Source organism: Acanthaster planci, linkage group LG09 (assembly GCF_054643075.1).
Source record: "Acanthaster planci isolate LZ-2023a linkage group LG09, COTS_SCS, whole genome shotgun sequence".
In the NCBI taxonomy this organism is placed as follows: Eukaryota; Metazoa; Echinodermata; class Asteroidea; order Valvatida; family Acanthasteridae; genus Acanthaster; species Acanthaster planci.
In genome coordinates, this window is record NC_141785.1 from 5,275,754 (window position 1) to 5,288,709 (window position 12,956).

The window sequence follows — 12,956 nt, forward strand, 5'->3', positions numbered from 1 at the left end:
TGAAAGAAATGTTCCTGCAATACCTACAAATTACTTTCTTATTTCATTTTGGCTGACACACAGGTCTTGGGAATTTTATCAAAGTGAATGAAAACCATGGCAACTAGTGCTACAGCTGAGGTTCTTGAGCAGATTGGTGAGCGTCATCTAAAATGTTCCATCTGCTTCGACCGATTCAATGAACCAAAACTACTGAACTGCATTCACAGTTTTTGCTTAAAGTGTCTGAAAAATCTTAGAGAAATCCAACCTATGGGAACAGTGAAAATCAAATGTCCTCTGTGCAGACGTTACACTGAACTGGAAAGAAATAAGGTTGACGACCTTCCAACTAACATCACACTGAGTGCCCTGGTTGAGGAGTTTGCAATACACGAACAGCTTCTAAAAAGTCAAGGGTCAGAGATCAATTGTCAAAGCTGTGAGGAGAAAAATCAAGCAATTTTATTTTGCACAGACTGTACTTGTTTTCTGTGCAAAGACTGCCAAAAAGTACATGAGCGCCTGCCAGGGTCAAAATCTCACAAAATCTACACAATGGCTCAGCTTCAATCAGGAGAGATTGCCTACAAAAGCAAACTAAGAGAAGAACCAAAATGTGACAAACATCCTGATCAGAATCTGAACATTTATTGCAACACATGTGAGCAGTTGATATGCACAACTTGCTCCGTTCTGAAACATCAAAAGCATTCCTGTGCTGACATAACTGAGGCTTTTGATAAATGCAAACAAGAAATTGAAGGACTGATGGCAAAGGCTGAAAAAAAGAAGAAAGAGCGGAAAAAAGCAAAGGAAGACACAGCCGAGTCCCGCAAGAAACTAGACACCATGTTTGAAGCCACCAACAAGAAGATCTCCCAAAAGGCTGACAAGGAGGTTGCTAGGATCCGAGAGATGGAGCAGAAACTGAAGCAAGAGGCCAAGGAGATCTACCAAGACAGAGTCAAGACATTGGAGACTGCTGAAGACGCCAACAATGCACAACTGAAAGTAGCACAGAAGACACTGGATGAGGTGAACCAGCTTCTGGCTCAAGAAATCAAGACGGAGATTTTACTTCTGAAACAGAAATTCCTGCACTCCATCACTGAACTAACAGAACAAGAGCCACAAACAGTGCCAGAGAAGTTGCACTTTATTGACTTTCTAGCATACGGTGAGACTGAGAAGACACTTGGAAGGCTAATTTTGGAAGACGAATGGAGACTGGAGAGAGAAATGGTACTGTCTAGGTCTACAAAACGTAGAATTATTTCTGTTGCAGTTTTCTCGAATAACGAAATAGTATCAGTGGACATGGAACGCAAATCTGACTTTCCCAAATGGTTGGTAATTTATTCGCTCACTAGAACTCTGAAACCCCCTTTTTTATCCACCAAACTAGTAATTCCACATATCCAAGATTTATGCCACATTGCAGTCAACAGGCTAGACCACCTCATTGTCCTAGATGGTCGTGTAGTCAAAACCTTCAGCAGAGAATATCAACTCCTCCATCAGTTCCAGCCAGGAACTGATTCAGGCCGCAAACCAACCTGCCTGGCAGTGGACGAGGACAATCTGATAGCTGTGGGCTACAAGGCCAAGGGAGAGATCAGCCTCCACAACCCAGATGGAACCCTCATCAGGAGACTACCAGCACCAATGATTGAAGATCAACTGGCCATGAGCAACAAGAGGCTCATCTACATAAACCAAGTGAAGGGGAAATTGATATGTACAGATTATCTCAGTAAAAAAGTATTCAACATAGACATTAACTTGCCAGTGAGTGTATGCTGTGATAGTCAAGGCACCATCTTTGTTTCTACGAAATCACCAGCAGATATTCACGTCTTTAGTAGCAATGGTTACCACACTGGATATGTCATTGAAGCAAGCAAGCAATATGCAGATAGTATGGCAGTTACACCAAGAGGTGATCTGGTGGTAGGTGGATGGGGACTCTTGCAAATCCATAGTCTCACATGAGCATTAAATTGAAACAATCTTGTGATTGTCCACAGTCACAGTCTTCAACAACATACTTTTTCCATAAGATGACAATTTTATGATCCTAATGACGAAGAATACATGAAAATGAATGAGTGTTTGTAATGGAATTATGGAAAAAGAATTGTACATGTGCACTGCCAAATGGTTTTACATTTAAGGAGTCGTTTTGCTTCCACCTGTACTGCACTTGTTTGCCTTCAAGTGAAATTTTTTACAATGAGTATATTTTCAGATTTGCACTGTATGAAGTTATCCTGACATTAAATATTTAAAACATGATTAAATCCAGGGTACCAAGCTTGTACTGGTGAATTTACCATAGAGAAAAGAAATGGGCTCCATGGACTTCATTCCTGAATAGAAATATTTGATGAGCTTACAAAATTTGTGATGAAGCTTTCTTTATAAAAGAAAATGAAATGGCTTTTTGCTCTATATTTGAATTACTAATTGGTACCCTTTTTCCAGGTAAGTTAAAAATTTAACCCTTAACAAAGAAAACATGTATGTCATTTCCCAAAGGGAAAAATTATGGTTACTGTTACACATTTGTGTAGCTCTTGAACCGATGAATGAGTGATGTGATAATATCACAGAAACAAAAGAGACTGTATTATGAAAAGTCTTTAAATATTTTGGGATAAAAAACAACGCGTTATTTATCTGGGGCCTGAGTCTTTGGCATTCCAGTATGAACTTGAATGCTCCAACATGTAGTTGTGTTAGAACAATTAGTGTTTGAGATTTAAATGTATGGCAGAACAAAACAGATGTACTTGGTTTCGAGGATAGGGACTGTTCAATATACTTAACACTTTGTACGGGAGCGACAACTCTACAAATGAGACAGTGTCTTTCAGTTTACTTGACCCATAAAGTAGCTGTACTTGAAGAGATTTTTTGTGGATTTTAGAGGATTTTTGTTCTTGCATACAGTGTATTTTCAACCAAATGTTCAAATTGTATTGCATTCTTTGATGCAGAATGCAGACTGATTGTCGAATGGATCTGCGTGAGTGGAGGGTGGACCCATATCAAACTCTGGCTTGGCCACTTGGAATGACTTGTCAATTGAGATATGGACAAAGGATGTATAATATTTCCTCAATGGAAAAATCATGGAAGTTCTAAATAGGAAAATGAATGCTTCTGATGGAATTAAAGAAAAACTATAAATATGCTTAGCCAAACTGTTTGGTATTTAAGGAGTCACTTAACTTCTACCTGTACTGCACTGGTTGGCTTGTAAGTAGAAATTTTTATGATGACTGAAGTTTCATAATTACCCTGTCTGAGGTTATTCCAGACATTGACCACACTGTACTGGCCAATATACTCCAGACAGCCTACAGAAATGTATTTGTGTCCATCAAAGAGACCAATGGAAAAATGATTATGTGTCTCCAATCTGCTTGTACATATCGTAACAAAAATTAACTGTGCTTAATTTTGTGAGTTTTTGTGCACCATAGATTGATACAAATTGCACTCCATACCATTTGACTAAGTTTTTAACTTTGGGCTGTACTATTGCTGCTTCAGTTCCAAGAACTGGAACGGTCCAAGTGGGCGTGGTGGAATCAAGTACTTGTTTAATATGTTACATGTAAATCCACCATTGTTGAAATGATCCTTGCTCTTACACCCTCTGCAGCCTAACGACTGAAGAGCAAAAACGTCAATGGTCCGTCGTTATTAAATCAAGATTCTTGGGACTTTATATGTTATATCTGGGGAACATTTTGAGGCTGGGATGTTCCCCTTCATCTTTTTGTTCTGCTGGACTTGGGTCACCCCATTCCAGCCATTCCTTTTTGCTGTAGATTCATACATTCCTGTGCATGTGGCCAGGGTATTTCTTTCCTTTTACAGGACTGTTTCAGGGGGAGGGCATCGCCCGCATTGGGGCTGGGGTTTGAACTGTAAACTGGCCGACATGTGGAGGAACATATGGGTCGTCTTTCATTGATTCATCTACACCAACGAATCGCCTGGGACATTGGTATCCACAGATTACAATGGTAAAACAGTATTCAACACAGAGACTAACATTCCCCGGAGTGTATACTGTGACTGTCGAGGCAAAATCTTTGTTGCAACTTTGCACTCAGGAGATACATGTATTTATGTCTTTTGTATGGATGGAAACCACACTGGCAGAGTCATTTACCAACGTGAGCAGCCTGTAGATAGCATGGCGGTCACACCAAGAGGCGATCTGGTGGTAGCTGGAATGAGTATCTTAAACATTTATAGTCATAAGTGAGCATTAATTTAAAGTCTCCAAAACTGTAATGTTTTCCATAAAACGGGCCAATTTAGCCATCATAATGGAATATAATCACGATATCCCTCCAATCTGTTTGTACATAATGCCTGGTGGCCGTAATGAGTTATGTTAACTAAACAAACTGTAGCAAATAAATCACTGATGACGATCAAAAAACAGGCCAGGTACCAAAACAACCATCATTTTAAGCTGTTCAACTCACAAAAAGAAGTTTTCATTTGGATGTGATGATGTTAATATTGTACAGAGGCTGTAAAGGGTTTTTTATGTTTATCACACAGATTACACATGAATCATTGTATTTTGCAAAATAAATCAGGCCAAACTTTTTAATTCAAGTCATTTATAAAAAGAACTTTGAACTTGGAAATTAAAGAAAAAATAAACTGTACTGAACAGAAAATGTTCTACAGATGGAGTAAAAAAAAGCTTAATAGAGTTTTCAGTGAAGTGACTCGGCATAAAGGGTTACAAATAAAGTCCACTGTTTATCATCACAGAAAATGTAAAACTTCTGGTTTACTATAAAATGGAAACAACTGAATTTAACCCAAAGACAAAAATACCAAGGGCCAAATTAGCAATATGTCGTTGAACATTCTGGAATTAACAAAATGTCTTTTGTCATGGCTTTTTTTTTTGGCATTCTAATATGAACTGCACCAACTCCACAGTCAGGTTTAACCTAAAATAATGGAAATTATTGGGTCGCAAAGATTTAACTGGTTCAATTCATTCAAACCGCTTTTGTTACTTCAGAATTTAAGATCAGTGTATCTTTGTAGAAAAGAAAAAAGGCTTTCTTAATAGCTTAACTTTGCTGTACATGAAAAGCATTTTAGCCACAGTGTAGAACTATGCTTACATTTTGTAAACATTTATGTCTATGGCAATAGAGCATTTTGCTGCATTTCTGTTATGAAATCTCTAGTATTGGGTGGGTCTGAATGTGTGTAGAATAAGCCAGTTCGGTATTCCAACAGCGCATGCCCAGTGCAAGGCTATTTGGGAACAGGTACACACGCACGATAGCCTGTCCTATGGGTACAGTTTTGTTCCCAAAAGACCTTGGCTTTTTGAAACACTGTACTGGTTCATTGGAACGATTGAAAAAGGTGACTTTTCATTTTCGTATTCTTTTATTGTTTCAACCATGTACTGACGAGTATTTTCTGATCAAAATATGCAGCCAATGTAATCATATGGATGTTATAAACTTGTACATGTATACATTGTATCTGACTTTGGATTAAATGGGAAAACCGTTTTAACCCATAAATACAAGCGAACAAGATGTGTTTTGAAGAAACTACAGTGCATCTGTTTGAACGTGCAAAATGACGGACCAAATGAGTGGTCCACTTGAATTATTTGTGGGTGCTCTTTGTCAAACAAATCAGGAGAAACATGGAGGCCCCTGTCTTCGATTATCTCTTTTAAATTTCTGCCAATAAATTGCATAAAAAATGTAACCTTCCATATTCCATTTCAACAATACTTTGTGAGGACAACGGTGGATATTTTAGGGAAAAGCAAGTGCCCAATCTGGATGTGAAATTAAAAAAATCCCTAGGGAGCATAACATTTGCTCAGGAATTTGAATGAAAATTTAGTCCTTGAAGAAATCTGACCTCATAAGAAACTGGAAAAAAGACAATCCACTCCTCCTGCTTTAAAAAAGTGAAAAAAATTGGAAGTGGGGACTTAAGAACAGTACCTGTTTGTTTTCTTGCTTGACCCATCCGTCCTCCCAATGAGGCAATGACCCTGGTCTGTTAGTACATGTCTGTTAAAAACACAACACGTTAACAACAAATAAAGTACAATGTCGGTCATACTTATACGGACAGCATTACTGAAAACAAATTGTAATGGTATAAAGTTGTTAAATGATATGCATGTAATATGTTAATGATAAAAATAAATATTGGAATTGGCAATTTTGCTTTTCAGTTTTTACTATGAAATACCGCAATGTTAACAGTGCCTAGAGCAAAGATCAATACCCTACCCAAAGTAAACTCTATCCGTTTGGTAAAGTGTGATTTCGCTTAAAACTGTGCCTACTACAAATAGAGAGACATGGGACCATGGAACCCGGAAGGTAATGAATTTCACTGCAAATGTTTTGTGACATCAAATTGACAAATTCCCTCCGCTTTTAAATTCACTTGAAATACAAAAACCTTGTGTGTCAAATCGTACTGCCAAGGTGAGACATTGTTGAAATACAGGATTTTTTCTTTACAGTGAAGATGGCCAATGTCATGTCGAGGTGTTTACCTTGATGGACTTGCCTCATGTGTGATGACATGATGGTTGGATGAAATGAAGCTGACAATCTACAAAGTATTACAAATGAATGACAACCATGAATACGATGAAACAGGATGAAATCATGACATGTACACAGAACAAGTTAGAGTGGGTGCCTGCTATTGGCTTTGTGCCTGAACAAAAGAGGGCGCTATAAGCAGTCTAGCAAGGAGGGTGCAGCCATGTCTGTATCAGCAGGCTGTGGCTAGAGTTGTGCTGCTAAAGTTGCTAAAAGACGTGTGTTTGGGGGTTCTGTCAAGGCAATACATGGGTGAGGGCTGGTCTAGAACCAAACTTAAGGGGGGGTTGAGGAGGTCCAAACTTGTTTTGGGGGAGCCAAAGATTTTGGAACTTTTTTGTGTAACCTTTTATGGCTCGTTTACATTTGAGGGGCTTTTTCCACTTGAAGGAACGAAAGAGAAATAGACCGATGAGATTTGCCTTTCTCTCATTTATTTTCTCCCCAAAATGGTGGAGGTTCCCATTGTACCCTTACCCCTCAAATCTGCCCTTGACCTGGAGAAGCAAGATATTTACCTGCAATGAGAACAAAGTAAACTGGTATCCAGTCCCCCATTTACATTCTGGACTGAAAGAGGTGAAACTATTCTACAGGGGAAACCCATTGCTTTGCCAGTTCCCTTCTTCCTTGGTAATATGTGTGCACTTAACATATCCAGGGTACCAGGCAAACTCAACCAAGTGGCCAAATTGGTTGTTGCTCAAGCTTGCCTGATGTTGCCATCTCTCAGGCGGCTCAGAAGGATTTCTTGTTTGCGTTACGATACAAACCTTGCACACAGTCCGTGTACCGAACAATCCATTGCCCGTGTCCACCCCGTAACTCGTCAGGAAGCCAAGACTATTAGCATAGTCCCAAATCCATTCCTTGATTTTAAGAGGGTATCTTGAAAAGAAAATGTACACTGGAAATCAAGTTACTCACACATTGGTATAGAGCGTTTGCACTTCATGTTTTTCAATGGTTCCTTGCTGTGTTAAAAGAACCGTTACCGAGTACCAGCTGCAAAAGGGTCTATTGACAACACGCACATTGGTGAACTTATTAAACTTAAAAGGTCATGACTTCAAATGTTACCGTCATATTTATCATAATCATCGTTGTCACTCTTGCCTACCTGTGTAGCAATACCCTTCTTTCTTCGTCACTTCTCCGTAAATACTTGCCTGTTAGAGACAAAATTTGAAATCCCTGTTAAAGGCTAAATTTCAGAGTTGAATGATTAGGAAATTGATTTAGAATGTTAAGTATCTGGACACAAATCGTTGGCTGGAGTACAATTCCTTAGTCTGCCTCAGATCAAAGGTGATGAATCACTTGGCTATAGCCGGAATTTACACATGACTTAATGAGAACTGGCTGCGGCCACTGCCATAGACTCGTGCGTAATTTCCAGCCGTAGCCAAGTGAGTCGGACACAGCCTCAGCAAGGCCTATGCCTTTCTATTGCCACCACAGCTCCCTAGCTACTGAAACCAACCAAACAAGGGCGGATCCAGAACTAATTTCGGGGGGAGGGGAAAACTTTAGGGGGAGATGAAAAAAGTGGAAATGCTTTTAATGTAACCATTTTGGCCTCTGAGGGTTGAGGCCATAGCTTGGGGCTCTATGCATCCTTTACGAAGGGAACAAAACCAAAAAATCACCTTTCTCTCTATGTATACCAAAAAATTTGGGGAGGTATTTTTTGTGGGTGGGGGGTGGCAATTGTCCACATTGGCCCCCCTCCCGGGATCAACTCTTGAAAACTTAGACACACTAAATGTATGTCCATTGTCGTAAACTGGTTACCCTGCAGAAAGGAACAGTTCGAGGTTTTTAATGTTGGGGAAAGATTTTCAACTAAAAAGGTTCAGCCTTAAGTCAAATCTAAGTCCAAAATCCCTTTTTACGAAGGCTCTTTCCCTAAAGCCACATTTTGATTGATTTACCGGCATATAATGGTGTGAGGTTCATGGCAGTGACACCCCCCACGGAGTTGAGACGATTGAAGAGAAAGGCCTGATGGGAAGACACTTGGTGAGTTGATCGGTTATTTCTAACACCCTTATCTGTGTACGACAGGAGAAAACAAAGGTTAGTCAGCCATTAGTGAACCAAACCCTTGAATAGGTCTCGGTAGGTCAGTGTACTGGTTGAAGAGGGTGTTGTGTGACAAATTTTGAACTGAATGTGCACAAAAGCTGATGCAGCTTTGGGTGAGAGGAACACATCTAAGCACTGGCACTAGACAGCAATAGCCTCTGCTCAGGGTCATGTTATGTATGTGCATGTTCACTGAAAACAGCCCAATTGTGGCCTAGCACTTTTTAACAAGATAAGCTTCATTTCGTCATCCATTCAGAATTCCCAAAGTATTGTGGTCTGGAGATGGAGCCTAATGGGAAGCAGGCTGCCACTTGTTGCTGTTTTCATTTACCTGGCATGTGAGAGTAATACAGATCTCTAATAAGCTGAGCTGTCTTGGGCAATCCACAGGGTCGATGGAAATGTGGCCTTGACATGGAGTCTAGGTTGATGGACAGTATGGAAAGAGGCTGCCAATCAGCGGAGGATGCAGTCTGGACGCGAAGGCAAAAATTGGAAAATTAACAAATTACGAGTGAAATACGTACCCACAAAGAACCAAAATGATAAAAATGCAATTACATTTCCATGTGACACTCCATTCAGAGGGTTGTTTCAATTAAAATGGCTCTAAGCCATGTACTTACCAGTTTTTCAAATTTTTTCATTTGCTCTCTCTTAGCGGTGACGTTTGGGATGAACTGTGTCCTGTAGTTATGCTGGTCAACGACACTGAAGAAGAAATATGAAACTGAGTCACTTTAGTTTTCTTCAGAGAAATCAGACACGACAGGATCTGATATTGGAACAGTGGAGGCCAGGGTGTGATTCATGTATGAGGGACAAATCAAGGCATGTGACTCAAATACAGATTTGCATGCTTACAATGCATACTGCATCAGATTTTCCGATTTTCATTGGAATGTGCACAACCCTGAAGCATTTCAGCATAAGACAAATTTACTGAAGTGAGGGCTCAAATACACAAACCACAGACATACATGTAGTAAGGCCGCATTGAGAGTGATAACCTGCATGCTAAAATTTCTCCGAAGGTGCACTTGAAAACATTCGATGGAATGTGCACAAAACTACAGAGCAAAGCAGCTTACCAGTAAACGTCAAGGGACAAAAAATAGCAGAGTGCCAGTCACAAGCGATATGAACCACTGGCACAAGAACAGTTTTTAAAGTTGGGGGGTCAGTTTTTTTACCATCACCCATTAATAGGTTGATCCATTGAGCCCCACCTCATTTTAGGACATGCAAAAAGTAGGGGGACAGGTCCCTCAGTCAAAAAGTGGGGGGGGGGCTACTGGCTCTCCCACTTCAACCACCAGTGATTATAAACCCTCTCCCATTAAGATCTTGGGTAGTAACCTATTGCGGCTTAACCAATATTTTCTTTTGGCTTAGTGGGCTAAGTCCAAATCATTTGGCTGTGGCTTAACATTACACAGACCTCTCTGGTAGTGGTCATAGCCACATGCCATAGAAACCTGTGTAATTTCAAGCCACAGAAAAATAATTCTGGTACGGCTAAAGTTTAGAACAGTGAGTCATATGGGAGTCAGGTACAATATTTGTAACTGAAAGTGCTTACTCATCTCCAACTCTTTTTGGACACACAACGTCTGCATACTGTGATGGAAAAGGCACTATTGTGGGTCCCTGGTAGGTGTGCCACACTCGATCCGGTATAAATTGATGGTTTGGAAGTCTGGTCTCGCTCTCTTCTCTCGAGACAAAGTTAATGCGGAATTCTCCCGGGCAAGATACCTGTAGGGTTCTGGATGAAAATGTGCAATGAACAAAATAAAACAAAGTGTGCAACTTCAACGCAATTAACACCAGACAATTTCTTTAGGAATTTCATACATTGAAAAAATTGCCTGGCTGAATTTTAACTCAAAGCGGGTGAAAACTGCAGCCACCCCAAAATTGGCACTTTTACCCCTTGACGGCGGGAATTTCTTTCCGAAAGCTGACTCCAAGAATTCCAGCCTCGCTTGGCCACGAAGGCCACCTGCCAAACCGCAAATTCTCAGTTTGTGGCCCTGCATGCTCTGCACGCTTTGAATTACACGGTGAAAAGGCTGATTGTTCGGTGGCATGCGGCTCTACTCACGCTTCCACATTCCCTTTGCGTCTTTTCAAAGTGGGGACTATTGTGAAGCTGGTGATTATGATGCAAATTAGGTCTTTTCATTTTTGAGCTACACACAAAGGCCAATTACCATATATATACAAGAGCCAGGGTCTGCCTTCTTTCACCATGCTCGCTTGAGCGTGGGCCGAGAATAATAGCTGAAAAGCAGGCTGAGGATCTCAATTTTTACAGAGATTCTAGCCACGTCCCTGAGCAAAGGGGTCAACCAAATTGTGGGGATCATGTGCAGGCTAAATGGATTCTGTGGACAGACTAGGTTGGGTTGGGCTGGGTTGGGTTTGGGATGGGTTGGGTTTGGGATGGGTTGGTTGGGTTGGGTTGGGGCTGGGCTGGACAGGGCAGGGCTGGGTTGGGTTATTTTATTTTCCCCTTGAAATCTCAGTCTAGTTTAGTGCTGATACCTGTTAACTCTGTCATGCTGAACAAATGTTGGATGGAGACTACATTCCCACTCGGTATGTCCACACATATCAGGCGGTTTGACGGGAGGTAAATAGCAGAGGCTATCACTGACTGGATCTATCTGATCAGAGAACAAACTGGGTTCTAACAACTCCAACAAGTCCGCTCGTGATTCTGGGCTCCACGGTCGCTGAAGTAGTGACAACTTGGCTTGGATGGACGGGTCATCTGAACAACCGATACAGTCCACAATTACATTTGTTGTGACACGCTCCTGTAACAGGTGCAGTGCCTCCCGAACTAATAGGATGACTTTCTAAAGGAGCTTCAAGGCTTCAAAGAAACAATACTTCATAACACCTCATCTCATCATATCAAACTGAAGATAAGAAAAATATTGACTTCAGGCCTAACATGTACATTGTCGGAGGGTGAATTATTATAATAAAAGATGAGAGTTCCATATAACAACATCACTAACTTTCTCATAGAGTGGTTGATGAGACATCAAGATGTGCTATGCTAACGATGCCCTAAAACTTTTGAAGTTGGAGTAATTTTAGAATACCCCGCCACTCTAAAAAACAACCCCTTGGAATAACTGATAATGTGGGTACAAGGTGGAAATCCCTTGAGAAAAGTGTGACACTTTGACCTATACCTGGCTATGAGGTTGATCATGTGGGGTGGCTTAATTGAGCTAAAAAGTCAAATTTATCCGGCAAAATATTGAAGATTTTACTTTAAAAAAAATTAGATTTTTTTAAAACCTTTATTCAAGGTTTTTGCTACTTGCAAAATCACAGCCTATAATAACAGCCAAGAAATCAAGATAAAGGAACCTTGAATGGAAGGATCAATCCTTTCAGTGGCATTTTTAACTGGCTGTTGTCTGATTCCTCCGGGCTTTCTGTTGATCGGTCTTCGAAACGGCCGTCTGCCGGGCCTGCGGTGGTCTCTTCCCCGTGCATCGTCCCACTGAACACGCCGTGCTTGCTCCGCTTCAATCTCTCCGTGCCGGAGTCTCGCTACGAATACCCAATCATGCCAGTTGGCCACGCTCACGTTGGGGATAAACAACACCAAGAAAAGTTGCAACAGGAATAGAAAAAGGATGATGAGCAATCCAGAAATTAAGTATTTTCTCCATCGTCTGCGCTTCATGTGTCGAAACAGTGACTAACCAGTGATGAGGTCAGTTAACGTCCAGTTCAACCACCGCACGTTCGTTGATGTGACCACACACTTTCAAAGCCACTTTACGATTTATTCAAGCATTCAAATGTTACTGTTTTAGCAAAGACAAACGGCACGGAATCCAATCTTGTCGCAAAATATTTCAGCCCATCAGTTTCATGGTCATAGTTTTCAACTACTTTGGAATGATCTACAGCTTGAGGTAGAAAAAATGTAGTTTGATCGCCTTTCGTGACGAACCATGGATTAACAGATGGCATGAATCCCGGCAAAACCGAAACTTGTTTTCGTTTTCCCAGTTCGACTATAGGGGGCGTCCTCTAAGAAACCGGTTCGTGGCTCCTCTATCACGTGCTCCTTATTGTGGAGGGATAAGAACTTCTTACATGCTGTTGAAGTTTCTTCATCTCTGTTTTCTCTTCACCTATCGTAACAAAAGTCATTTTCACCTGTTTAAAATTCCTTTAATCGATTTGCTGACTGATATTTTTCTC

General features: G+C 40.7%; 2 protein-coding genes across 2 annotated transcripts in view; one reads left to right on the forward strand and one right to left on the reverse strand.

The window, feature by feature from the left end:
• LOC110976902 (uncharacterized) overlaps nt 1-6,228 on the forward strand; it is a 6,703-nt gene extending 475 nt beyond the window's left edge. Inside the window, exon 2 of the mRNA XM_022230604.2 lies at nt 64-6,228. Coding sequence (XP_022086296.2) covers nt 88-1,974 — 1,887 coding nt within the window. The 5' untranslated portion in view covers nt 64-87 and the 3' untranslated portion in view covers nt 1,975-6,228. The remainder of the gene's footprint in view (nt 1-63) is intronic.
• The window catches only part of LOC110976901 (uncharacterized), an 18,885-nt gene extending 6,136 nt beyond the window's left edge, over nt 1-12,749 (reverse strand). Inside the window, exons 1-9 of the mRNA XM_022230602.2 lie at nt 12,108-12,749; nt 11,265-11,493; nt 10,297-10,482; nt 9,341-9,425; nt 9,046-9,187; nt 8,558-8,677; nt 7,744-7,792; nt 7,397-7,511; nt 6,006-6,074 (exon numbers count right to left, since the gene is read on the reverse strand). Coding sequence (XP_022086294.2) covers nt 6,006-6,074; nt 7,397-7,511; nt 7,744-7,792; nt 8,558-8,677; nt 9,046-9,187; nt 9,341-9,425; nt 10,297-10,482; nt 11,265-11,493; nt 12,108-12,429 — 1,317 coding nt within the window. The 5' untranslated portion in view covers nt 12,430-12,749. The remainder of the gene's footprint in view (nt 1-6,005; nt 6,075-7,396; nt 7,512-7,743; nt 7,793-8,557; nt 8,678-9,045; nt 9,188-9,340; nt 9,426-10,296; nt 10,483-11,264; nt 11,494-12,107) is intronic.
• Nucleotides 12,750-12,956: the final 207 nt, after the last annotated feature.